Source organism: Phalacrocorax carbo, chromosome 27 (genome assembly GCF_963921805.1).
Source record: "Phalacrocorax carbo chromosome 27, bPhaCar2.1, whole genome shotgun sequence".
Taxonomy (NCBI): Eukaryota; Metazoa; Chordata; class Aves; order Suliformes; family Phalacrocoracidae; genus Phalacrocorax; species Phalacrocorax carbo.
Window position 1 is genome coordinate 2,386,131 of NC_087539.1, and position 27,030 is coordinate 2,413,160.

Consider the following 27,030-nt stretch of genomic DNA (forward strand, 5'->3'; position numbering starts at 1 on the left):
CCTGCCCCCCTCCCCAGTTCCTGACACAAATCCCCCTCCCCATCCTGTGCCCCCCAGACCCAGCTCCCCCATCGCAGCCCCCCATCTCTGCCCCGGTCCCCCCAAAATCCTTTGGCCCCCCTATTTCTGCTTGATTCATAGGAGAAAGAGGGGGTTCAAGGGGGACACAGGACACAAACACTCCCCCCACCCCACACATCCCCCCCCAGCTCAGTGTAGTCCTCCTCATCATTCCTCTGCCTGAAACTGGGCCCAGGACCACCACAGCCCCCCCCGCCAAAACAGGGGGTGTGGGGGGAGCCAGGACCCAGCCTGATCCAAGGGACCCCTTCCAAGCCCCTTCCCCCCGCCCTCAGGAAGGGGTTCAGGAGGATGGGGGGGGGGTGTCCCTGCACCCCCAAGGCGGTGGGGGGGAGGGCACTGTGGGGGCTTTGCAGTGGGGCTTGGGGGGGGGGCGACACACTTTTCCCAGCCCAGGGACAACCTCCAAAGCGGGGGCCCCCCCGCCACGTGCGCACCCCAGCTCTGTCTGGCCCCCGCACTGAGGGAGGGGGGGACCCCGGGGGTGGGCAAAGTGGTGACATCTGGGGTCCGGAGCAAATGGCAGGGGGACATCCCACCCCTGGGCCACCCCCCCCCACCCCCGAGGGGGAGGGTGCTGGGTGCAGTCAGGTGATGGTGGGGGCCATTTAAAAGGGCTTTGGGGCTCCCCCCAGCAGCCCCAGGCCCTGCTGCACCCCCCCACCATGCCTCCCCGCTTGGCAGCTGAAAGGGGGTCCCCAAAAAGGGGCTCCCCACCCACCTCCCTTCCACCCACCACTCACAAATACCCTGTGAAAATAAATGGGGGGGGGCTGTTTGGGGTGGTTTTGATGTTGGGGTTCATAGATCTGGGGGTCAATGCTTGGGGGGGCGGGTGGGGGGGGCTCCATCCTGCCCTGGGCCAGGGTGGTGGGGAAGGAGAGGGGGTGGGCAAGGCTGGGGCTGGGGGAGGATGGGACCAGGGAAGGATGGAGCTGGGGAGGGATGGAGGCGGATGGATGGACAGACGGATGGACGGGCGGATGGACGGAGGGATGAAAGCAGGGCGGGATGGCCCTGGCGAAGGCTGGAGCTGGGGACGGCCGGTGCCGGGGGGTCGGCACGCGGCCATCGGTGAGCTCTGCAGCCATGGGGCATCTCTGCTGTAGTCGACCCCCCCCTCCAGAATCTCCCCATTCCCCCCCCCCGGAGCCTCGCCAGCCCCCCCGCCCCCCAGAACCCCCCCGGCCTCCCCGCTGCCCCGGAGCCTCCCGGGAGGCCGCCGCGGACAAAGCCCGTGTGTTACCGGCGCTGCCGTGGGGCACCGGCAAACTTGGCCAAAAATAACTCCCGGGGCTGCCACTGGGACGGCGGCGGCTCCGGCTGAAGCCCCCCCCCCCCGCCCCAAAGCGAGCTAACCGCTTCCCCCCCCCCCCCAAATCTGCTTTGGACCCCTCTTCCACCGCTGCACCCCCAAAGTGCTCCACAGGTGATGGGTGACCCCCCCCCGCCGCCCCGGTATTTGTGGGGCACGGTCCTGCTCTGCTCCATGAGCCCCCGGTGCCTCAGTTTCCCCAGTTGGCAAAGGGGCGCAAAGCCTGCCCGCTGCTGCACTTTGGGGGGGCTGGGGGGGGTGTTGGGGGGGGTCCTACCACCGAGCAGGTGGAGGAGCCCGTGCTGGGCCCTTGGCGGCGGCCGGCTCTGGCTGGGGATCACACCCGGGAGCGGGGCCAGCACCTGGCTGCGGCCGCCGCTTTCCACTGGAAAACGGGGCTGGGAGTAAATAACAACGCGATGTCTGGCCCCCCCCACCCCCCCCGACCCCCCCTCCGACCCCCCACCCGACCCCCTACCCGACCCCTCCATGCTTTTTGGGGGGCCACCGCTGTCACCGGCAGCTCCCGGCGGAGGAGGGTGATGGACGGAGCATCCCCCGCGCCCCGACTCCAGGTGAGGGGCACGGGGAGGGGGGGGGCACATTCCTCAAGGTCTCTTCCCCCCCCCCCCACCCCCCCCAATATGTGCCCAAAGGGGCCGAGGCTCCGCGCGGTTCCCACCATCACCGGCTCTCCCGGCACGGGCAGGCGTCAAGGCATCGCCTGGCTGGGGCAGGTGGTCCAAAATTGGGATTTTTTTAACCCAAACCTCATCAGGCAGCCCTGCCCCCCCCCCAAAAAAAAAAAACCAACCCTCATCGTTTTGCTTTTTGTCCCCCCTTTTCTGAGTCGCGTCCCCGGGCGCTTCCCCGGTTTTCCCCGGTTTCGGGCTCTGGAAAGGCGATCAGGGAATCGCAGGGAAACATCCAAGTCAGCTCAGGAATTCGCCGTGGCGGGAGTGGAAGGAATGAGAGCGCCCGGCCTTAACTCTGCCCGCCCCGGGGGCTCTGCCGCCACCGTCACCACCGTCACCACCGTCGCCACCGTCACCACCGTCACCACCGTCACCACCGTCACCACCGTCACCGGCAGCGCCACCGCAAGGCCCGGGATGCCGTCAGGTGGGGACAGTCCCTGCCCTGATGCTGCTCCCCAAAAGGGATGTCCCCGGCCAGGGTTTTGTCCCCACCCTGACGCCACCCACCTGGGTCGATGTCCCCACCTTGGCGGTGGCTGATGGGGATGCTGTCACCACCCGCCGGGATGTTCTGGCCAGCGTGATGCCACCTCCCTGCCTTGATGCCACCAGCCATGGGGACTGTCCCCATCCACTCTCCCTATCCAGGGGGACTGTCCCCACCTTGGTGCCACCAGTCAAGAGATTGTCCCCTCCCTGATGCCACCAGCGAGATGGACTGTCCCCTCCTTGATGCCATCAGCCAGGGGGACCTTCCATCCCCACCTTGATGCCACCAGTCAAGGGATTGTCCCCTCCCTGATGCCACCAGCGAGATGGACTGTCCCCTCCTTGATGCCATCAGCCAGGGGGACCTTCCATCCCCACCTTGATGCCACCAGTCAAGGGATTGTCCCCTCCCTGATGCCACCAGCGAGATGGACTGTCCCCTCCTTGATGCCATCAGCCAGGGGGACCTTCCATCCCCACCTTGATGCCACCAGTCAAGGGATTGTCCCCTCCCTGATGCCACCAGCGAGATGGACTGTCCCCTCCTTGATGCCATCAGCCAGGGGGACCTTCCATCCCCACCTTGATGCCACCAGTCAAGGGATTGTCCCCTCCCTGATGCCACCAGCCAGGGGGACCATCCCCACCTTGGTGCCACCAGCCAGGGGGACCATCCAGCCCCACCCTGATGCCACCAGCCTTGGGGACCGTCACCTCCCTGATGCCACCAAGCGGGGGGGACCAGCCATCCCCACCCTGACGCCACCACCCAGCAGCATCATCCGTCCCCATTCCACCAGCATCCCTTGGATTTGGGACCAAACTCTTCCCAGGTGAAGGAAGCCTCATCCTCCCCCACCCCACGCGGAGCCTTTTACCCAAAACCCCGCAAACCCACCCCAAAACCACCCACCCCACTTGGAACCCCCCAAACAGCTGTTTCCCCCCTAAAAAAACCTCTTGATTTTCAAACAAGAACTCAGGGCTCAAAACCACCCAGGGAGGGGACGGGGAAATTCAGCCACTGGGCTCCGTTTTGCCCCGTTTTGGTTGCATTTTGCCCCATTTTGGTTCCATTTTGCCCCATTTTGGTTGCATTTTGCCCCATTGTGGCCCTATTTCAGCCTCATTTCTCCGCATTTTTTTGGATATCTCCCAAAATACCCTCAATCCCTTAAAAATAGCCTCAAAACAGAGGGACTTCCTTGCCCGCCAGCCCCGACACCCGCTTGGCTGTTTGCTTTACGGGGCAGGCAGGGATGACCCCCCCCCCTTATTTTTTTTCTTTAAAAAGAGCATTTTTCAGTAAAAGGGAAAAAAAATAAAGAAAAAAACCACCATTTTTTTGAAGCTGGCACCTCCCATTAACCTCAGACCTTCCCCCAAATATTTCCCCTGGCCAGCACGGGAGCGGGGAGCAGAAAGGAGCTTTGTCCCCCCGGCTGCGGCTGCATGGCCAGAAAAAGGACAGTTTTGGGGTTTTTTTTTTTGCTTGTTGCTATATAATTTTATATTTTTATTATCGGGGTGGGTGCAGCGGCGGGTGGGGGAGGGGTGCGCAATTCCCCCAAAATGAGGTTTGAGCCCCAAGTTGGTGTCGGGGGGGACACACACACACGTTATCCCACCGGCGGGCCTATTTTGGGCGCATTCACCCCAAAAAGGCTGGTTTTGGGGCCACCCAGGACCGGACGGGGTGACCCCACTGGCTCCCAGCCACCTTTAGGCTCAATAAACACCCAGGACCCCCCCCCAAAACCCCTTCACGATCCCCAGTTCACCCCTTTTCCCCCCCCCTCCACAATCCCTTCTCCGGCTGCGAAACCTCAGCTCATTTCCCAGCTGATCCGGGCTCAGAGCTCCAAAAAAGCCCTTTTTCCCCCCCATTTTTATTTTTTTTTTTTGGGGGGGGGGGTTATCACACACAGCCCCTTTGTCCACTGACCCCCCCCTCCCCTCCAAGGGGCTCTTCTGCCCCCGGCCCCTGGTGGAAAGGTGGGCAGGGGGCCCTGGGGTGGGGGAAGCCGGCAGCATTTTTGTGAGATGATGTCAAATAATTCGCCCTCGTTCAGGCCCCCCGAACCCGGCCTCTTCCTCCTCCTCCTCCTCCTCCTCCTCCTCCTCCTCCTCCTCCTCCTCCTCCTCCTCCTCCTCCTCCTCCTCCTCCTCGCGGAGGTTGGGATGAAAAGGCGACTCTTTGGGGAAGGTAGAGCCGCACAAAGAGCCCCTTTGAGCCTCCGGCTCGGAGCTGCCTCGTGGGGGGGGGGGGGGTTTGAGGGCGATCGTGGTGATTTTGGGGCTTGTTTTTTTTGGGGGGGAGTTTCACACCCCCGTGCCCCACACCTGGGGCAGGGCTGGGGAGGGGGTGGGGCAGTGTTAAGGCTGGGGGTCCGGCCTGTTCTGCGTAGGGGGGAAGACTCACCCCTCAAAATGGGGGGTTTGAGAGGAGCATCCCACATCGCAGCCATTCAGCACCCCTCTCCTTTTTTAAGGGGCATCATCCCCCCAAAATGTTTGGAGGAACCCCCAGAAAAAGGGGTGAGGCGCCCCCCCCCCCCTCCGCGACACAACCCTCGTATAAGACATCAGAGAATCCCCAAGGCAAAACCAGCTTCAGGGCTGGGAAAAACCCCAACACTGGGGTACCAAAAGCTCCCCCCCCCAAACTCTTCCTGGGCTTGGGGAGGGGGTGGTGGCTTCTTTACCCCCCACCCCCCAAAAAAAGAGGGCACACAGCTGCGGGTGCCGGTGCCAGGGCGGGGGGGGGCAGCGGGCGCTGGCAGGCGCGCGCCCCCGCTAATGAGAGCCGTGATTATCCCAAATTAATGAGGGCTGGAAAGAGGCCGGCGACATTTGTGGGGTCGCGGGGGGGTGGGGGGAGGTTTCGAGGTGTCGCGGGGGGTCGGCGGGGCCGGATAAATCCATGGCGGCGCGGGAACAGCCGCCGCCCCTCGGCTTTGGGGCCAAACCCTGTGACTTTGGGACAGGTGATGTGAAAAGTGCTATTTTTGTTAGTCTGCTGGTGGATGCGGGCTCGATGCTCCGTTATTGGGGTGCAAATAAAAAGGGGGGGTGGGGGGGGGGTTGGGGGATATCACCGGCTGCCCCATCACCCCGTGCTGGGGATGCTCTGCCACCGCCGCCACCACCTGTCCCCATCCCTGTCCCCCGACACTGGGGCCAGACACCCTAAAAAAGGCAGAATAAAGTCAAAACGCCAAATTTTGGGGGTTCGGGGTCCCCGAAGGCTGAGCCCAACGGCAGCAGCGGCCATGGGGGCAGGAGCCGTCCACGGAGGGGAACGGTGGGTGTTTCGGGAGCTATAAATACCTCCCGGCCGCCGCCGCCGCCCGCGTGAGGTTAAATAAACCACCAGAAATAGAAATCCTGGTTCCGGCCCCGGTTATCTCTCGTGCTGCCAGCCCCGGCCCCGGGGGTCTGACCCCTCTCTGAGCCTGTCGCCCCCTCCTCAAATCACCTGACACCCCACACACCCCCCCCCCGGGTCGGTCCTTGGTGCTGTATCCCTTACGGGGGGTGACGGGGCTGCTTTCGGGGGGGCTGGCTGAGATATGGGGTCACCGGCTGCTGGCGCTGGGAGGGAACACGACACACCCCCAACCTCCATCTTTTGGAGGCTCGCGGATGCTCAGAGCACCCCAAAGCTCATCCCTGCTGCAAGGCACCCCCACTTTATCCATCCCAAACCCAAAAGGACCCATCCCAAACCCAAAAGGTGACCTCAAAAGGCACCCCAAATCCAGGCAGGGATGAGCGCTGCTGGGGTACAGCCCCCACCAGGATCAAGGATGCTTCAGCATCCCCCAAACCGCCTCCAGCTCCTAACCCTAAGGCGCAGGAGGGGGTTTCACCCCCTTTTTTCCCCCGCCCCGGAGCAAGGGGAGGGTGGGGAATAGGGAAGGATTCAGTATCCTTTGATGCCAGGTCTACCCCCGCCCCTGCCCCCCCCCCCCCCCCCAAAAAAAAGGCCACCTATTTGGGGTGGCAGGGAGCCAGGGCCCCAAGCGCTGCCCCGCGGCGTCCTCCAGCCGGCACAAAGCCGCCCTCTGTGTCCCCGGCCAGAGGATGCCGGAAAAAAAAAAAAGGGAAAAAAAAAAAATTAAATAAAAAAAACCCAAACTAAAAGCAATGTTTCTTACGGGGGCCGGCTCGAGGGTCCCGCGGCTTGAACGGAGACCGGGCTCGGGGCGGGATGGGGCTGCAGGGGGGGTTTGGGGGGTTATAATTTTAATTTTTTTTATTTTATTTTTTTTTTTTGGAAAAGGAGCGGAAAAAAAACAGCGGGGTCCGCGAGGCCTAATGAGGCGCCGGGGACGGAGGGATTAGCAGGGTGTGGGGGGATTTGTGGGGGGACCCTGGCTGGGTGGCAGGGGGCGGGCGGGGGGGGGGGCAGCAGGGGGCCGGGGGCCTGTCGTTAGGAGAAATTACGATCAGGAGTGTCGTGGACTGTGCAGCCCCCCCCCCCCCCCAACCCCGACTTGTTTAGTTTGGGGAGCAAAAATTACACCCAGGTGGCATTTTTGGGGGGGGACAGTGACATCTGTTGGCATCTGGGGGGGGCAAGAGGGGAAACTGAGTCACGCCTCCCCCCTCCCGCAGCGGGGCTGGGGTCCCCCAGCCGGATCCCATCCGGCTCTGAGCTGTGCGGTCCCCAGCTGCGGTGGGGGGGCTCGGGGGGGTCCCAGGCTGCTGGGGGTGGCGGGGGGGGGTGCCCCAAATGTTCCCCTGAAGCGAACCCAGCACGCCAGGAAATAAAAGATGGGGGGGGGGACAAGAGGAATGCCGGGATTGACACCCCCCCACTGGGTCCCTAAATGCCAAGAACTGGACCCAAAGCAGAGCCCCCCCCCCCGCCAAAGCCTTGAGCACCCCTATGTTGGGGTGGGAGGACCCCAAAAACACCCAGAGCTTGGATGGAAACTCCTCTCCAGCCACTTTTGGGGCTGAGGCACCCCCAGGCGCATCCGCCCGGAGTTTTGGGGTCCAAGGGGCCACGGCACAGCGATGCCCCCCCCCTCCCCCGGCACCCACCCCACCCCCGCCCCACCATCCACCCCGGCACAAGGGCGTCTGTGTCCGCACACGCCGTAAATCTGGGACTCGGCTTTATAGGAACTCGCCTAATTATTTCGCCGGAGCGCCGGCAGCGAGGCGGCTGGGCCGGACAAAGTTTACCCAACAATGCGGATGCCAATCGCAACACGCGGCCGCTCGCTGCAGCCCACAAAGGGCATTTTTGTCCCCAAACAGCTTTTTTTTGTTGTTTTTCCCCTCCTCTTCTTTTTTTTCCCCTCATAGCGGCCGCGATGGATTCGGCGGTGGGTGGTGGGTGGGAGGTGGATAGGCGCTGGTCACCGGTGCCACCTGTGGCGCCCGGGCTCAGGGGATGCGCTTTGGCGACGGGGTTTGGGGCGGTGGGGTGCGGTGGGAGGCCTGGGAGCTCAGGGGTGGCTGGCGAGGGTCTCCTGGGGTCGGGAAGACCTCCGGGATGCCTGGCACGCGCCGTCCACGCTCGGGCATCCAGCAGCGCCTCCTCCCCGGTCCCCCAACCATCCCTGCGGGCGTTGAGCTACCCCAGGCACGGCCTTGGGACAGGCAGCGTCACCCGACCGTCCCCGGGAGGGACCGCCTGGTGTCAGCACCTCCGGGCCTGGGCGCTGCCCTTGGCTCGAGGGACTTGGGGTCAGCGGACCCCAAAACTGCCTCGTTTTTAGCCGGATGCTTCGCCCACGGGCCAACCCGTTGGTGAAAAAACGCACCAGAAAGGAGACCGGCTCCGCGGCAGCTCCGAAGGCCAGACCTCCTCCATCATCATCGGCGGCCGGAGGTGCCGGGAGGACCCCACGGCTCGGGGACCCGTCTTCTGCGGAGAGAAGCTCCTCCGCCCAGGAAGGCGAGGATTGGGCCGGGAAGCCCAGAAAGAGGTGGCCCAACGGCCCAAGAGACGGTCCTGGCCCACCCTCGCTCTGCACCGGGAGCCGGAGACCATCGATTTACCCACTAAATCGAGCGGGATGGTCGCCATCGCGGCGGCGTAGCGAGAGGACCCCAACCGCCTCTCGGCGACGGGCCCGCTCCCCGCTCGGGGGTCCGCGTCGACGTTGGAGCTGTTCGGCACCGGCCGCCGGCCCCGCCGAGCCCGGCTGCCCACGGGAGCCCGGAAAATGGGACAACTGTGAATTTTCAGCAGATACGACTTGTTTTTCCTCCCTTTGGGGAGGCAGAAGGATGCCCAGGGTGGGAGGGAAGGGCGGAGAAGGGCTCCCGGGGCAGAAGGGACCACCTCGCCCGCAGAAAAGAAACAAACCCCGCTTGTTTTCGGCAATAACCCGCGAAGGGCTTTGGCCGCTGCCGTCGTGGATCCGCGCGTGGGCGAGGATCGGGGTTGGGGAGGGGGGGAGCGTCGCACCGAGACCCCCCCGGCAGGGAGCAGCGGGAGCCGGAGAAGCGCCCGCTCCCCGCATCCACCTGCAGGGTTTTGCAAGAAGCCCCCAGCAAACCCCCTCCTCGGGGTGGGGGAAGACGGAGGCCTGGGGAGATGCAAATCGCGCCGTAAGGGCTTCTGGAGGCGTCCGGGCTATAAAAGCCCGTTAGGACATAGAGCGGGGCAGGTAATTCCCGACTTCTAGGCACAGCTTTGGGAGCAGATGAATGGAGCATTGAGCCCTGGGGTGGGAGGCAGCGACGTGAGTATTTACAGAGGCCACGTGTGTGTTTGTGAGGAATGTCAGAGACGCTAATAACTGGCTCTTTGGAAGTATCGGGCAAAAAAATCTCGCTCACGTCTAGGAATGATACAGGAAGGAGGAAAAAGTCAATATGACCTGAAAATCCCCAGACTGGGACGGCCAGGCAGGCCGGGCAATATGATTTATTCTATTAATAAGCCAGAAAGAAGGGCAGGAATAAATGCTGAATGCATTTTTGGTGGCCGCAGAGGGCCGAGAGCCGGGCGGCCGGGGAGGGGGCGTGAGCCTCGCCGGGGTCCCAGCACAGGCGAGGCACAAGCCGCCTTTGACGGGGCCATTTTCTGCCCGGCTTTTTTAGGAGCGGGAAAGCCAAGGAAAACAAGGGACGTGTTGATTTTGCTCCTGGGTCAGCGTAAGGGGCTCTTTCAGCCCCGAACTACTGTCGGGAGAGGGGCGGCAGGGGCTGGAAGCGCCTTCCCAGGGGTGGGAAGGGACCAACGCCCTACAGGGGGTTACTGGGACAGGATCCCCGTTCCCAACTCGCCCCTTCCAGCTCCAGAAAGCGGCAAAAATCAAAGGCAAGGACACTCAGCAGGCGCCTCCAAGGCCTTTGGAGCCCACCTCGCAGCAGCTCTGCCTCCTTCCTCCATCAAACTGGGCTGAGAGACCTCCGCCCGGCGAGCGCCCGAGCCCGAGGAGGGGGATTTATTTTGAGTAGAGGGTGAAATAGCCTTCCCCGCGCGAGGGCCGCTCCCGGCAGCCGCGCTCCGGCTCCCGGCGCAGGGACGCCGCTCACGGCCGCGTCTATTTAACCGAGAATCGCGACACACGCACAAAAAGGGAGAAGATACGTCACTTTTTTTTTTTTTCCTCAGATCTTTACTTGCAGTAAAAGATAGAAAAAGGTAGTAAATGAACTCGGTATAAAACATACAGAGGGGAGAGGGAAGGGGTACAAACCAGGCTACAAAGAACACAACGTGGCGGGAGCCAGGGGCGAAAGGGGGGAGTTTTGTACAAAACTACTGCTTACAGGTAGAGAAAAATGTATAAAATACCCCTATCTGGAGACAAAAATACAAAAGTGAACATTATTTCATTCTTTCCTTTTCCTTAAAAAGGTTATGTACAGGAGAGAAGCGGGTTCAGCGGCGGGGGAAGCTTGTCGAACGCTCGCCGCTTCCTCCCACATCGCACTTCAGAATAAATTAAAACAGGTGAAAGCGTGAGCCCAGCCCCATCCGGGACCGTGCGGGGGGCGCAGAGGAGCCAGGCGCTGGGGGCGAAGCGGCCGGGAGCTTCGGGGCATCCCCCCAAAAACCCCATTTTTGGAAGGGTTGAAGCGCTTCTGAGTATTTTTACTTCCCCCCCCGCCGCGCCGCGGCTCGTCCCCCAGGCCCCCGGGAGATCCCTTTGGAAGCACTTCTCGACGCGGCTACGGCGCCTTGCCTTCGATGCAACCTTTGACCTTGCGTCAGCCTCTACCCCCAGGCAAAACATGTGCAAAACGTCACGGAGGGAAGAGGAGCGATTCGCCGCGCTCGGCCGGGGCCCTCCGCACAAGGACAAAGGTGGCGAGAAGCCGCGGCCTCGGCTCCTGCGAGGAGGCAACGCCGGGGCAGGGAAAGAAGAAAGAGGAAAAAAGAAAACCCCCAACGCGCACACGGGCTTTGTTCTCTGTCGCGCCGGAAAAACGCTCGGGAACAGGCCCAAAACAATTCGGCGGCGCATCGGCTCTAGCGCGGGTTTTGTACCTGAATTTCCGTAAACGGTTGATGCTAAAGAGCCGGGAGACCAAGTCCTCGGGAGGAAAAATGACTCTCGAAAGTGGCGTTTTAACAAACAAGTTCCTTTCGCCTCCTCCGGCTCGTGCCCGTCACCCTCGAGGGATGCCCGGCCTGCCTCCGGCCCCCCGCCCGCCTCTCCGAAGCCCACAGCCAGGCTTGCCCTAAGCGCTGGCGGGCGCCGGCTTATAATCTTAGGATGGGGCTTAGGGCAGAGCTTGCGATGGGCGAGAAAACGCTGGCTTTGAGGACAGAGCGGGGGGATAACGCAGGGCTAGAGGACACCCCAAATATGCTCCGCTACAAGGAAACCCTCCCTACATCCCCCCCCCCCCCCCCAAATAAGCTTCTCCCCCACAACTTCAAGCTGCCCCAGCGCACAAAGCGTCCAGAGCCTCGTAAGTGCCTCCCCCGCGCCTGAAGCCCAGCCTCCCCCTGCAGGGTCACCCCATCAGCTCAGCAAAGCCGGCAGCGAGAGCTGCAAAAAGCAGAAAAAATAAGTTCCTTGAATGCCCGACGCTGCCCCCGCCCCCAAGTCTCAGCACCTGAAATCGCTTGTAATTGTAAAAATAGGTCTTGAAATAGAAAAAAAGGGGGGGGGGGGGGGGCGGGGGGAAACAAAAAAGGCAAGTGTGCTTCTGAACATTTCTATTGCGTGTTGGTCCGGGAGTGGTATTTTATCAAAAATATGGTACAGGGTCCATTTGCTGTGTCTCTGAAGCCCTGGGCAGGTCCGCGCCGGCCCCGGCGGCCGAGCAGGGCAAATCTTGGGCACTTCTGATACAACCTGGCGAGGAAGCGGCCGTCGGCGCGACGTCATCATAGCAGCTTGCGATGAAGGATCTCCCAGGCCATTCGCTTCCGGAAATAGGGCATGTGTTGCTTTGGGTGGGGAGGGAAAACGAGAGAGGAGAGAAAGGAAAGGTAGGTCAGCGCGTCTTTCGCTGCTGGACCATTTATCGAGCAGCCGCTCTCCTGGGTGCGGCTCTTTTTAAGCGGTGCCTTTCTCAGGGGGGGTGGGAATTTACTTTCCCGTTATTGAAAACAGGACAGCGGATGAGATTTAGGTGATAACGTAGCTCCGATGATATTCTCTAATAATTAGAAGTAAAATGTTCGCCCGCGGGACGCTCCACGGAGGCTGACAACGTTAAGTAACGCTGAAATTCCCCGGGGGTCGGGCTACGGCGCCCGGGTGCCGTTACGGGCTCGTCGGCCGCCCCCGGCCGCGAGGCGCTCCGCGGGTTCGAGGGCAGCGGGTGACTCGAGGATGGCTTCAGAGGAAGGGCTTTGCACGGCGTAAGGAGCTGCCGCAGCGCCTTGGGGCAGCTCTCCGAGGAGGAGCAGCGCTACCATCCCCACTGGGGCGCTTCAGACCCGCAGGGGGTGGGTGGGCGAGGGGTGGGGGGGCAGAGGGCGTTTGGAAAAGGCGGCGCCACGTGCCCGTCTCTCCCCGAGACGAGGGGTTTACCTGAGTGAAGTTGATGGGCTTGTCTTTGGTAATGCAGTCGGCGTATTTGCAGGCAAACATCCCGCAGTCGCTGCCGTTCATCTGCTGCGGGATCTCCTTTAAAGGGAAGGACACAAACCCAACCATCATTTCCAGAAGGGCCAGTGCCCCGGTTCCCTCCGAGGAGGAGGAGCTCCGAGCGAAGGACCCCTCTCAAACAAGCGCTAACGCCAGGGCTGCACGGACGGGCGCGCGCCGGCGCTGGGGGCGGGGGGGTGAAGGCAAGAGGGTGGGCGGCAGGGGTCGAGGGGGCGCCGGGGCGCCCCTGGCTCGGGAAAGCCCCCCTGCTGCCGCGGATGGCAGCACAGCAGCCTGCCAGGGAAGCTCCGGGACCTGTTCACATCCCCCCCGGAGCTCCCAGGAGGCCGCGTCCGTCGGGAAAACCAGCCAGGAAAGGTACATCAGGGCCGGGAGCGAAAGCAAGGACCAAGAGAGACCCCCCTCTGCAAACCTCCGACTGCGTGAACCCACCTGACTCTTCTTACTCAGCAACGACCAGCCGTTAGTGTCAAACTCTTTCCTTTTCTTGTCAAGACTCTCCTGTTTTAAGTATTGCCTGTAGGAAGAAGAAAACAAAGAAAGCTTACTCAGAGGATCGGGGGAAACCAGCCAGTACACCCCATGTCAGTTTACCCGAGGAGTCCTCTGCCGTGTTTGCAGAATTAATGCAAAATGGAAGTCCAATATTTTCGTCTCGGTACTGGCCATTTTAAAAAGGGCTCTACAGACCTGGGCTTTGAGGCAGTCAAAAGAAGGACCGAGTAGGACTTAAACTCATCCAAAAAAAAGTACCTGCCAAGCAGAGGGCGAAAACCACAAATAAACCAGCGAGAACAAATCTAATTCATCAGAGAGTGACTCACGGCGGAGGAAAAGCTCAGCAGCCACGGGGCTGCCTCGACAGGCGCCTGCAAGCAGGGGAGACCGGGGAGCTGGGCTCTGGTGGCGGGCTCCGCGCCGTGCCGCCGCTTTTGGGGATCTTTCTTAGCATCAAGGTAGACGGGAGGAAATTTGTCACAACCGTAACAGCACCCCGGCGGCTCCGGAACAACCGCCCCGTGTGTGAAGCGTCACAAAAACCACCGCAAAGCTCCTCTCGAGGGTGGTGGAGGGTTCAGCTCGCTGGTAGATGCTCTTCTCCCAGGTTTCCCTTCCACTCTTGATTTGATTCCTTCTTACCGCAGCAGAAGGCAGATGGCAAGTGCTTTCAGAGAGGCAAACTAGGGACGGTGACCCTGATTTTCTCAAAAAAGGTCCGAGGCTGGGGGACGGAGGGAGGCAGCCCCGGGAAAAGCCACGCCACAGTCCGCTGCGAGGTGCTTTACAGGGATGGAGGCACGCGGGAGAAGGAGCCAGCCGTGGCAGCGGTGGGGTGGCAAATACCTTTCACAAGCCTTCAGAGAGGGAGAAGAGACGCAGAGCCAGTCCCGTTCCAGTCCCAAGAACTGGAGAACAAGGGAAGCCCATGGGTACTGGCCCATCTCCTCTGCCCAGAGAGGCTCCCACCAGTTTGGCCTCAATTATACCGCTGGAAGAATAGAAAAGTGAGGGGTTTCTTTCCTGCCTTCTTGAAAAAGCTTAGAAAAGTCTACCCCAAGACCATGCCCAGAGCAACTGCCACGCGTCTCCCTTCGTGGATATGGACGCCTCGAACCATTTCCCTTTACTGCGAAGTGCGGAAAGGGGAGCTCAGGAAGGACACAGACATAAAGCTGGACTAGAGCGAGCCCAAGGAGACGAGGCAACGGCCCCAAGACGTTCTAAATGGACCCAAGGAAGCCCCTCTCTGTCGGCCGTCGGCGTCGTTAAGCGACATCCAGCTTTGCAGACACTTTCTGCCCACCTTTGCTACCAAAAGGACCGGGAAGATCAACAGAAACTGTCTCCTTCGCGTTTGGCATCTTCTCAAAGCAGCCCGAGGAGCCTTCTCGCTGTCGCGGCTGCCACCAGAACGTTTGGAAAGGAAAAGCGAGGGATTAGACGCTGCTGGCTTAAACGGAGGGGTCAAGAGAGCGCCTGGCACGGAGGGGGAGGCAGGTTTGGCCGCCAACGCGGGGAGATGTGCCATCTTTCGGAAATCTGATCCGCAAAAGGCTTGGCTAAATCGCATCTCGCTGTTAGCAAACGCTGAAACGCCACGGGAGAGGGGGGCAACGCGACCCACAGGCGAGCCCAGAGGGTGGGGGGGTGTGGGGGGGTGACTTTGCTGCCCTGGTGCCACTCAGGGAACTTTACTCTATCACGACTTTAAAGAATTATTCAAAGAAAACTCTCCCGGGCTGAAGGGTCCTGAGACACCCCGGGGCTGCCGAACCGAGTACTCCGAGTGGCAGCAGAAGCACCCAACAGCCTCTGAATGCGGAATCAGCCCCATCCCGGCCACAGCGTCTCTAGAAAATAGCCAGAAATAGACTTTGCTGGACCCAAGAGCGACAAAGGAGGGGAGCCCCCCTCCTGGCAGTTCCCCGGGACTCGATCGGGTCCCAGACAAGCACTTTCTGTCAGCCCTCGTCAGGCGGCCGCACGCTCCCGGCCCAGCTCCCCAGCGCGGGGGCTGCCGGCGGCCGCCGTCACGGCTCTGGGGGAGCTCTTTGCTTGGCTGCTTTGACTCGGCCGCAGTTTGGACAAGACGAGATCAGCAGGGGCTAAATCTCCGCAGCAAAACGCGTTCCACTGAGCGCGAGAAGCGCCCATATCTCACCTCCAAATAAAAACCTAACGGACGGAGACGAAACTCCTTGCGACGAGTTCTAAATAAGGGTAGGCTGAGCCCCCAGCGCAGCGCCTGGAGGAAGCGAGCAGCCTTTGTGCACAATACAAACATGGTGACGACATCAATTAATTACACGGCCTCATTTCGATTGCTATCAAAAAAAGAACAAAAATCCTGGCCGTTGCTGCCCACTCCAGAACCCGCTTGAATCCTCAGCTCAGAAGAGAGCAGCGGCCCGCGGCCGGCTGCGTTTGGAAGGGCAGAGGCGGGGAACGAAGCTGCACGGATAAATAAAAGGATGCCTCACACGAGGAGCCGGGACGAGGCTCCGAGCAACGTCTCCGCGTGGAGCGGGGCTGCACATACGGAGCAGAGGCGGAGGGGGGGGACGCGAGCGCGAGACTCGTCTGGCAGACAGGGAAGGAACCAGGGAAGCTTAAACGGTGCCGGAGCTTCAGGAGATAAAACAAATCAGGTGGCTTCTGCACGGCTGGTTTTATCTCCAACTACCACAAGGCACAGCTGCGATGCCCACACGCGCCCAGCAGCCAGGAAACGTGGGGTTATTTTCTAGAAGAGCTAGGAAATAACTCAGTACATGGAGTTTGCGTTAACTGGGACCATCAGCTGTGCGGTGTGCGAACAAGCAGCCTCCAGCAATCCCCGCACACGGAGGTCAGCCAACATCAGACACGTCGTGTAAGAAATACGGCGCCGCTCCCGCCTCGGTAGCAGCCCGAACCTCCTCTTTCAGGAGAGTGAAAACACCTGGACTCCAAATCGCGAGATAACTTTGGGAGGCAGAACTTAACTGATGAACTTTGTCAGGACCTCAAGGAGAAAAAGCTTGACGCGGAATTTTGAAGCGGAACTACACGTCGAACCAAAACCCGACATGCCCCATCACGTACTCCGGGCTTTTAACCTCGTTTTCCTAAATCTGAGAAGGGATTTTTGCCCTCTGCAGCGCTTCCACACGCACACACCAACCTGACCGGGTGCCTCAGGGGATCGTTGGGATCAGCTCCGCAGCACTCTGCTAAATATCTGAAAGCCTTGAAGTAAAGGGCACGTAAAGGTGAGCGTTTCAAGCGCTGCTGCTGGCAGGAGATAAGAAGATTTCACAGGCACGAGTCGCTTTGTGTGCTCTATCCCCATAGCTTTCCTCCGGCCTTGGTGCACTAGAATCAAGCTTTTAGCTAATTTTAACAGGGTGGTTTACGTCCGCTCCAAAACACAGACCCTTCCAGCAGAGCTGAGGTACCGAGCACTGTGTTTCCCAAGGAGAAACCCCATAAAACAGAGGCAGCTTGCTTAAAATCCTCTCCAGGTCTCACCCCCAGGCGGTGTGAAAGCCCAGATGCTGAAACAAAGCACGGCAGCCACCAAACCACGAACGCCTGAGGTCCCTGCTCACCCCTAGCCTGGCCCGTGGCCCTTGTATTTAACCAGCTACCGTCCCTGCGCCTCAGTTTCCCTCCTCTGTGAAGTCTGGCTAACGGCACGACACTCACCACCTTTAGGAAGCTCTAAAGATTGAAAGCATGAAAGGGTCACTAACCATGAATAGGACCTCCGTCCCTTCTTCCCGGTGTGATCCTCCCACTGCATTCAACCAATAAAAGCCTCCTAAAAGGAAACAGAGGGAAAACAATTACGTCCAGGGCAACAGCGACCTGAAATCCCGGCTCTCTACCACTCACCCTGCGTGGCCGACACACCTTGTATCCGCTGGTACTCTCTACTGCCACTTTGGGGACCTGCTTCCTCACCCCAGACCCCTAAACGAAACACGGGCAAGGACTCCTGGGTCCCCCTCTCGCCTCCCAGGTGTTTCACTTCACCAGAGAGCCGTGATTTTTTGACTTGGAATCAAAGAAATTCAGGCCGAAAGGAACTGATTTCACCCAGGCCATCCCTGCCCCAAGGCAGGCCAGCTCTGCCTGCACCGTTCTTGAACACAGATACACAGCGAAACAGAGACGCTGCCCTGAGCCGCTCCCAAGGATTTGGTATTTTGCTTTTCCCTTTCCTCCCTTCAAACCAACATGGCACAACAGCACGGAGAAGGGGAACAGCTTATTTTTACAGTTATTTAAACTAACTCGGTGCACGCAGACTGCAAAGCACCTGAAGTGGAAAACGAAGGTGCTAAGCAGACTGGAAACGGCATTTGCCTGCCGTCTGTCTTTATCGTTATTCACATTCCTTGACTGAATGAGTGACACCGCCGCTGACATACTCGACCTCACGCCACAAGACTCAGGATCAGATTCCCAAGTCAGCGTCGGAGCGAAGCCGAGATGAGAAACAGAACCGACGGCCGGCCGGGGGTCAACGACGGAGAGACACGAGGAGCTGGCGACTGCGTTTCGTAAATCACTTTGCGATCTGATTCGTATCACGCCTGACAGCCCCGCGTGACATGGGACCTTCGAAAAGAGGGGGGGGTTTCACCCCTGCCCAGAGAGAAGCTCATTTTTAATCGCACTCCGTTCCAGAGCAGCTTCCAAATATGGGAAGAGAGTTCTGGATATGACGTGCGAGCACCTCGCTCCCCCAAGAGCTGGGAGAGCAGGCAGCCAGCCCCGCTCCCTCCCGGAGCATCGCTCAGGATGGGAAAACCAAAGACCTCCTCTGCACTTTAGACCCAGGGAGGACAGCTTTCACCCAGCTCCGGTTTGGAGGCACGGCGCGGCGTGTTAACGCCTTGCTGGAACTGAGAAGGGACCCGGGCACACCTCTACCCTGACGCGAGAGGCCCGCCCGCACCCTACGTATACCGTCGCGCTCTCCAGGATCTCCTTCTTGAACCAAAGGGCCAAGCTACCGAGCTGGTCTTTGCCCCAGGCGGGAGAAGCTCCCTCCTGGACGGGGGGGCCAGGAGATACCATTTATTCAAGCAGCTGCAGGACGAGGGAAGCACCCCTATCCCTCACGGTCCTGTTTTCCTCCTAAAGACGATGCCCAAGAACACCGGTAAAGCCTGATGTCCTCAACAGAACGGCTCTGAGACCTGTCTATACCCTCGAAGGTAACACCAGCCTCGCCGACGGATCTCCTGGGAAGAGCTGAAGACACGGCACCGGGCACAGGGCGCTCTCGCAGACCCGCTTCGGAACCGCAGACCGCGCGTGAAACGCAACGCGTGAAAACCAAGGCGTTCCTCTGACTCTTCCTCTCGGGCCCCAGGAAGGGACCGTCCCCACGGAAGGGCTTCCAGAGCAAGGTAAGAAGCCGTCCGACTGTTAAACAGGCGCAACTCAAATAAAGGTTACTCACAACAGTATCCTGCAGGCTTCGCTGTTTATTCCACCCATGGAGTCGTAATAGGTGATGGTTTTTTTCCGGAAGTCTACGACCTACACAGAGAGAGATTCGTTAGCAGCGCACCGCACAGGGAGCTCGTCCCTTTGCCGGGACACGCGCCCTGCCGCTAGGAAGAAGGAAGTCTAGACCATTTCACAGCGGAGAAGGGTTTCAGAGGACTTCTAACACCTTTGGCGCAGCCCTCCCCAAAATCCCCCCCCTTGCTGCTGTTTTATTTAAGCGTCTGAATCTCAAAAGCAGGCTCTCCTCAGAGCACCCTGGTAAAACACAAACTCTCATCCTTATTCCTTAAGCGGCAGACAGGTAGGTTTACAGAGGCTTTGCTCCACCGGAGGGAAAAACAAGCCCCCCCCAAGCGTGGGTTTTCGGGGCCCCACGCCCCATTTCCACACCACCGCCCGCCCGTGCGAGCGCCGCCTTTCCGGGCGGCTCAAACCTCCCCTCCCCGAGGAGGTTTGAGCGAAGGAGGTTGACGCCGGCCCAAAAGCCACGCACGATCCGTTACCGCGCAGGTGCCGGCGGCCAAGAGAAGGGACAAAGCACATCGGGGGCAGGAGGTAGAGGGAGCCGCGCGGTATCTGCCGTCTAGATCTCTCCAAAACGATCCCGTGGCAATGCCTCTAAAGGCGAGTTTGTGGGAACGTGGAAAGGAGATCTTTCTCCGGAGGATAAGCTAGCCTAACGTGACCTTCACAGCTGTTTTCTGACTAGAAACGCACAAAAAACCAAGTCGCAGCTCTCTTTTCACTCGCTCTAGGCTTCGATTTTCGGCACAAACACACATTTTCCCCCCACGCAAACGCCCGACGACTCAAAAGCCGTGAAATTTTAGCCTTAGCCGGGTTTCTAGGACAACCTGCTCCAGCTACGCTCTACCGTGAATAACTAAAGCACTCACTGCCAGGCACCAGTGCACTCCCAGATGAATAGGCACCAAGAGGAGATCCACAGAGAAGATATCCACTTTTTTAGTCCACCGTTTCACAGCTTGGTACCCCGCCGTTTTCAATTTGGTAAAGAAGAAAGTATTGAACGCGTGAACTGCTGGCAAACCCTTCTCTTTGCTCCGCTCCATCAGCAAATTCATGTAGAAATTAATTATCTGGGAAAGAAATATCATTCAGGGCACGTTAGAGGGTCGACACGTCTGCATAAGGTGCTCTGGCCCTGTGCAGAATTAGGGAAGGCATCGGTTTTGCCTCCACCTGCGGCTCTTGAAGGCCTGTCCTTGGGGGGATTTGCAATAGCTCGACAGCCTTAAAACCTTCAAAAAACCCGGAAAGATTTAGGCATGCAGTCTTCTACATTTAAGATTCACTTTTTTTTTTTGCCCTGGTCACGTCCGCAGTCACTTCCACTCCTCCCAGTATTATCATTACTTCAAGTGCCTGGTTTACACAGGGGTTTCTTCCCAGATTAACCGCTCCCGAGCGTGAAGCACAGCCCACACCAGCTACCCCCTCCTCTCTGCCTTCTTTCAGCACGGAGACAGCAGACACGTTGGTTCGCTTCAACCTACTTTAAATTGCTGAAGAAAAACATCTTAACAGCCCAAGGTAGACTCCTCACCTCGTCGTTGAGCCAGTTCAGATTATTGAGGGTCTGAATGTCTTTCCGAGTGATCGTTAATCGAAAAGCTTCACTGAGGACCTCGTCCTGGTTCCCGCCTCGGAATACGCTCTTTATTTCCTTCTCCATTTCCTACAGGGGGACACGGACAGCACTGAGAGGGAGAGTTCCTGCTATTCCCATCACAAAGGCTGGATTCAAACCCAGGTTTACGCTTTGCTCCGCAAAGGATAAGCTCGCTACAAACCGTACGTGGCAAAAGGGAAGCGGCCAGCTGTCCCTGCGCATCGATTTCAGGAAATCACGTTAATATTTGGATCTTTCACGCCCACAAGCGCCTGTTTGCGTCGGCTAGACCCAAGCAGGCTTACCTCGGTGATTTCAGGGAACTCCTCTTCGCCATCAGCTGACTTGGCATCCTCTTTCTCTTCTGGGACCACCGTGACAGGGATCTCCTTCTCAAGGGGTACTCGGAGATGTAAATCCACCAGATCCTGCACTGAGTGTTCCTGTTCCTGCAACCGCTGAAGGAGAGACCTTCGGATCAGGTGGGGCCCACGACAGCCGCCTCTCCGGAGCCTGCGAGGGAGCTACGTGGGGCCAGTCGATCCAGGAAGGGGCACGGAGGGGGAGCATTTACCCTGGCCACGACACGACCGAGAGCCCTGCCACGGGAAGGGGAAGCAGCAAAGACACCAGGCCCCGAAGGAGCTGATTTTTGTCGTTTTTTCCATTTCCAATTCGCTTCCTCTTCCGCAGTTTAACATTGGGACTTGCAAAGAGCGCTCTTTCAGTGTCTGCTCTCTGTTACCTGGCTCTGCAGCTGTAAGGCCAGCGCCTTCTGCTCTTCAATCTGCCGCCACCTCTCCCGAGCTCGTGAATCGTAGACGCTGGTCCTGAAAAGCACGGTTTACGTGAACAAATCGGTGTTTATTTCTACACGCGAACCCTCACAATGGGAAAAGAGAGCAGGAAAACCCTCGTGTACTTACAGTTCTTTGATCCACAGTTCTGCCTGGAAGAACGGGAGGCTGGGAAGAGGGAGAAAGGAGAGGTGTAAGTGGTGTCCTTCACAGGGAGAGCAAGGAATTGCTCAAAACGTGATTTCTAAGTACTGAGGACACCCTGACTGCCAGAGCGATTGCAAGAGCTACAGACACATCTGCCAGGCGTTTGCAGCCAGGTCTCAAGAAAGAGGTTTGATGCATCACACGCGAGTTCCTGTAACTACAGCAAACTTCTCTCTCTTCACGAGACGTTCAGAAAGGCGCTGGTCACCCACTACCCTGCATTCTCACCTCCCCGGGGAATCAAAAATAGCTAACGTAATCCAGCCCTCCCCTCCAGACACCGTTTTACAGCTTCTTACCTTGGTGCTGGGGTTCTGGAATCCTTCACCTTGAGCAAAATGACAGAGTCTGACCCTAAAGAGAGTAAAGTTTCCGGAACGTTGTTAACCTCACAATTACTACCCACTTCCCCAGCTGCTGCAGGAGTCCAGATGCAGCGGGGGAGGGAAAAAGTGGGTTTGACACCTACATGTAAGTCGACTGCTGAGTCTTGGAGCTTCATTTTGGGTTTGGGTTTTGTTCAGTTGGGGTTTTTATTTTTCCCTTACCTTCAGACTGCGTGTTCGATGCTGGTAGATTTTCTTGCTGATGCTGGGCTGTGGAATTACTGGACTCAAAGATATTGGAGGGATAGCTGGGGGCAGGGTAGAGCGACGGTTTGTGTGACGGCTGCTCCTGTGCTCTGAGGACGCTGGTTGCTGAACTGGCTGGTGCAACGCCGTGAGCTTCAAACAGCTTCGAGTTCTTGCTGGGAGCTTCTTTCACTACGGTTTTGCTGGAATTTGAACACCTGGAGCTAGGGACAACAGCAAGTAAGGCGGCAGCGAACACGCGCGGCGCTGTCAGCTGGAGAAGGGGGTTTTACATACTCACAGGTGGAAGGGGAACAGCGAAGAGGGCTTGGACGTGGAAAATTGTTTTCCTGTGACCATTTGAAGCAACTGCCTGTAGATCTCCCGCTCTTCCTCTCGAACAGTCTGCAGGGGAACAAGCAGATACGTCTAGCCAACGTGATTTTGATAAAGACACCGTGAACAGAGAGCAGTGGGTGTTGTCTGTCTTGACTTGAGTAAGGCATTCGACACCGTCTCCCACAGCATCCTCACAGGCAAGCTAAGGCAGTGGGGGTTGGAGGAGGGGACAGTGAGGTGGCCAGAGCCCTGGCTCAACAACAGAGCTCAGAGGGTCGTGATCAGTGGAGCAGAGCCTGGCTGGAGGCCTGTCACTAGTGGTGTTCCCCAGGGGTCTGTGCTGGGCCCAGTCCTGGCCAACACATCCATCAGTGACCTGGATGGTGGGATCGAGTGTCACCTCAGCAAGTTCCCTGCCGATGCCAAGCTGGGAGGAGCGGCTGATGCACCAGAGGGCCGTGCTGCCACCCAGCGAGACCTGGCCAGGCTGGAGAGCTGGGCCCAGGGGACCTGATGAAATTCAACACGAGCACGTGCAGGGTCCTGCCCCGGGGGAGGAAGAACCCCCCGCACCGGCACAGGCTGGGGGCTGAACTGCTGGGGAGCGGCTCTGCTGAGAGGCCCTGGGGGTGCTGGGGGGCAGCGAGGTGACCCTGAGCCAGCACCGGGCCCTTGGGGCCAGGAAGGCCAATGGTACCCAAGGATGCATGAAAAGGCGTGTGGAGCATCTCCCTTGGGAGGAAAGGCTGAGAGAGCAGGGTCTGTTCAGCCGCAGAAGAGAAGGCTGAGGGGGGATCCCATCAGTACCTATAAATATCTGAAGGGTGGGTGTCAGGGGGATGGGGCCGGGCTCTTTTCAGTGGTGCCCAACGCCAGGCCAAGGGGCCACGGGCACAAGCTGGAACACGGGAGGTTCCCCCTGAACATGAGGACAAACCCCTTCCCTGTGCGGGTGCCAGAGCAGGGGCACAGGCTGCCCAGAGGGGCTGTGGGGTCCCTTCCCTGGAGACATTCACCCCCCGCCTGGACGCGGCCCTGTGCCCCTGCTCTGGGGGTGCCTGCTCCAGCAGGGGGTGGGACGGGGTGAGCTCCAGAGGGCCCTTCCAGCCCCCGCCACGCTGGGATTCTGGGATTCTGTGAATAGCGAGCAGTTACACATGGAGGTGGAGGTTTTATGGGTGCAATCACATCCAGGAGTCGTGAAAAATTCAACCAGCAGCCTTGATCAGGCCAATTACAGCCGAGGTCTGAGCGTGAGCAGAGCTGAAGCCAGATTCTTCCCGGCAGAAGGAGCAAATCCAGCACAAGGCGGTTGATTAGAGCCGCCTCAAGCACTTTGTGGTGCCCAGAAACGACCTCCTCAGAAATACCCACCCACTGAACGGTCTCCCAGCCTTTTCTTTACCTCTTCTGCCGTGCTGATGAACCGCCGGGGAGTCTTCTTGGGGCTAAGCAGGCTGCGGCGACACGGGCCGCTCCAGGAAGGACTCTGAGCGGGTTTGATCGGAAAAGCTGATGCATGGCAATGGTGGTTGGATTTTCCTACAAAACTGTTGGACGTCCCACTGCGAGGGGAGAAAGAAACGCTTTGATTTCACTTTATGCTTGGTTTGATTACACCAAGTGTAATCTCACTCTCCCCCAAGCCCAGCCTAGGACCAGGCTACCCAGCTGTGATCAGAAACTGGTATTTTAGGTGCGTTTTAAGAACCACCTCAAAGCTGAGGGCTGGCCAGCTTGATCCGAAACCATTCCCGAGGCCTGTGCGGCCGAACAGATGCCGCCAGGTGGCACTGCGAGGCCGAGGAGCCGCAGCCTGGAAACCCACGGCCAGACCTTCCCGCCACATCCACCGGCTCCCGCTTCCATCCACGCACCACAAAATGGCTGAACCTCGCCTGGAGACACCGCTCTCGGCGGTTTTATTTCTTGCTAACAGCAGGCGCCCTCCCCTCGCCTTGCTTCTCCCCGCTCAGGCTCACCTAAGAGCCCCTGAAAAAATACAGGGGTCGGTTCAGCATTTCTCCCATTGAAATCAATTTTCCCTATTTGCAAACAAACGTTGGCCAGCGTGGGGATTTTCAGGAGCAAAAAAGACTTGACCCGGTCTGGAAAAGTTTATACCAGCTGCAAAAATAGCTCCTGCACCCAGCACGGCACGCACTAAGTGGCAGGTTTTCATCGCAAAACGATGGCGTGCTCTCTCCCCCCCCGATTTCCCAGCGTAACGGTGTTCCCGTTCTCATCCCAGCGCTCCCAATATGCTCAAAACCCACCCATTACACCACCAGCTTTGCAAGAGGCAGGTTACGCCACGCCGTACCCTCCCAAAACCTGCGCTCACGCCCTCTGCGAAGCGTCTTTGCCGCAGGGAGGTTTATAAACACCGAAAGGCACCTCCAGACCCGCCCTGCCTCGACCCACGCGACTGTTCCCAGCCCGAATCGGCCCTGTATCGATACCAATGGTTTGAGCGGGTAAAATCCCCACGCGGAGCTCCCGCAGGGCTCTGCGGGGAAGGTGAAAGGCGGAGGGGAGCTGTACGCACCTGGGGTTTTTGCGAGCTTCGAGGTAAGAGCCTCGGCTCACCCTCGGTTTCTGCGGCACGGAGGCCAGAGGCGGGACCAAGCCCCTCCACTGCCCGTTGGCGCTGGAGCCAAAGGCTCGAGGCTCCCCTGCCACCCGGTAGCTCTCGGGGCAGGGGATTTCTGCAGGGGAGAAACACGGCAGCGGTCAATAAAGAGCCACATCTCCCTCCCCAAGCTGCTGGGAGAAGGGGACAGGCAAAAACCTGACACTCCAGGGCAGAAAATGACGACTTACCTGGGCTGTAATTGAGAGCACAGGATGTGTTTCCAGCCGGGCAAGCGAAACCGCTGATCTTGTTGGGTAAAAACTGCGTGAAAAGATGGCAGCGTTTTATTAGGAGAAAGCGCGGCTCAGTCGTAAAGCCCAGGCACGGCAAAAGCACAGGGGAGGGATGTGAAAAGTTACAGCTCCTCCCCAATCACAACGGTATAAATTTAGTGATTGCTGAAGCGAACTGGTGTAACAACACACCGGCGCTGGTCTGGCAACGCTCCCGTCCCCTCCTAAAATCCGCTCCGCCGGCACCACGGCCGTTTTAACGCGGAAATAAACAAGCGAACACCGTTTTCATCTTGTCAGAGGGCAAAGCACCGGCTTCACAGCCACGCCGCCGGCTCCTCGGGACACGACCGCGGCGCCAGGATGCGCGTGCGCCGGAGCCGAGCACGCCGGCGCGTGGGTTCACCGTCCACGGGGCGGATCCCGCGCGCGATTTCGGTTGTATGGCGCTCGTCGGCGACGAACGGCGCGAGCGGGGCCGGCGCCGCGCGGAAACGCTGGGTGTTATTGAGGTGGCGCTGTCAAAACCGGTGGGTTTTGAGCTCGGGGGATGCTGTGAAGAGAGATCCCGCTCACGGGCGCCACCGACCCACAGGGAAAGCCACGGGAAGGGGGGAAAAGGGAGGAAGAGAAGCCACCGGCCCCCAAAACCGCGTCCCCCCACCCCGACGGCGACCGGGGGGAACCTCGCTCGCTGCAGCAGCGCTGGGGCTCCGCACCTTGGCGTCGGGCTGGGCGAGCGGCTCCCGCAGGCCGGCTCGGGAGGGCGGCGGAAAGGCCTTGAAGACGGAGCCGTGGTTGGGCCGCGCCGCGTCCCGGGCCTCCATCCTCATGGGCTCCGCGGCCGCATCTGGGGGAGAAGAGCCCCCGTCAGCCCCCCGCGGCGGCGGCAGCCGAGAAGCGGCGGGGCGGGAGCTATCCCGAGGGTCCGGGCAGGCTCGGAGGGCGGCGGGCGGGAGCGGACGGCTCCGGTTTTCCTTCTAAAAACGAAGATAAAGAGAAAAACGTTAGGGGACGGCCGGACCCCCAGCGGGCAGCGCCCGAGGAGGGCTGGCGGCAGCGCCGGGGCTCCCGCCGGGCGGAGGGAGCAGCTGGCGGGCCCGGCCGAGGCCTCCCGGCGGTCACCCCCGCGGCGGTGCCGCTGCCCGCCCCGCACGCACCAGGACCGGTTCGGCACCCCGGAGCCGCCGGCCGGGGCTGAGGCCGAGGCCCGCCGCCGGGGCTGAGACCCACCGCCGCCGCTCCCGCCGCCCCCCAGCCCCCGGCCCGGCCGCACCCCCGCCCTACCGGAAGCGGAAGCGTCCCGAGAGCGCGCGCCCCGTTCCCGGGCTCGGTGGCAGCTGCCGGCAACGAGGCGGCCGGAAGCGGAACTGGACGCCGGGCGCGGCGCCGCCGGAAGTGACGCCTGAGAGAGGCGGTCGGGGGGAGGGGGTCGCGCTAAGGCGGGACATGCGCATGCGCTGGGGAGGGGTGGCGGGGCGGGAAGGGAGCCCCCTGGCGGCGCGGCGGTCCCGGGGGGGGCAGCCCACGGAGGGGAGGCCTGGCGGGGGGTGTCACCCTGTGGGGGTGTCACCCTATAGTTGGTGTCACCCTGTGGGGGGTATTACCCTATAGCAGGTGTAATCCTGTGGGCGGTGTCACCCTATGGGGGTGTCACCATTTAGCAGGTGTCACCCTATGGGGGGTGTCACCCTGTGGGCAGTGTCACCCTATGGGGGTGTCACCCTATAGCGGGTGTCACCCTGTGGGCAGTGTCACACTATGGGTGTGTCACCCTATAGCAGGTGTCACCCTATAGCGGGTGTCACCCTGTGGGCGGTGTCACCCTATGGGGGGGACACACTGTGGAGCTCCCTGCTGGGCAGTATCACCCCATAGTGTGTCACCCTACAGGGGTGTCACCCTATGGGGGGCTCATGCTGTGGGGCTGTGTCACTCTCTGTGCTGTTCCCTCATGGGGCAGCCGATCCCGTTACACCCTA

At 59.9% G+C, this 27,030-nt stretch overlaps 1 protein-coding gene across 1 annotated transcript; it reads right to left on the reverse strand.

The window, feature by feature from the left end:
• Positions 1-11,485: 11,485 nt before the first annotated feature.
• On the reverse strand, positions 11,486-26,924 carry SENP1 (SUMO specific peptidase 1). Its single transcript, XM_064474177.1, has 18 exons — positions 26,920-26,924; positions 26,336-26,453; positions 25,768-26,028; positions 25,004-25,076; positions 24,729-24,888; positions 23,586-23,745; positions 22,143-22,246; positions 21,818-22,065; positions 21,569-21,623; positions 21,192-21,230; positions 21,011-21,095; positions 20,571-20,723; positions 20,200-20,331; positions 19,529-19,732; positions 18,583-18,662; positions 13,059-13,143; positions 12,549-12,644; positions 11,486-11,959 (listed from the first exon to the last, which is right to left on the reverse strand). The coding sequence occupies exons 1-18, from the start codon at positions 26,922-26,924 to the stop codon at positions 11,897-11,899; spliced, it is 2,121 nt and encodes a 706-aa protein (XP_064330247.1). The 3' UTR covers positions 11,486-11,896.
• Positions 26,925-27,030: the final 106 nt, after the last annotated feature.

Bases quoted from the DNA above. Each gene is read 5' to 3' on its own strand.
- SENP1 (XM_064474177.1), bottom strand. The intron at 21,096-21,191 runs GTAAGTACACGA...CGTGCTTTTCAG, and splicing joins GAACTGTGGATCAAAGAACT to GACCAGCGTCTACGATTCAC. The intron at 11,960-12,548 runs GTAAACCCCTCG...CCCCACCCAAAG, and splicing joins AGCCCATCAACTTCACTCAG to CAACACATGCCCTATTTCCG.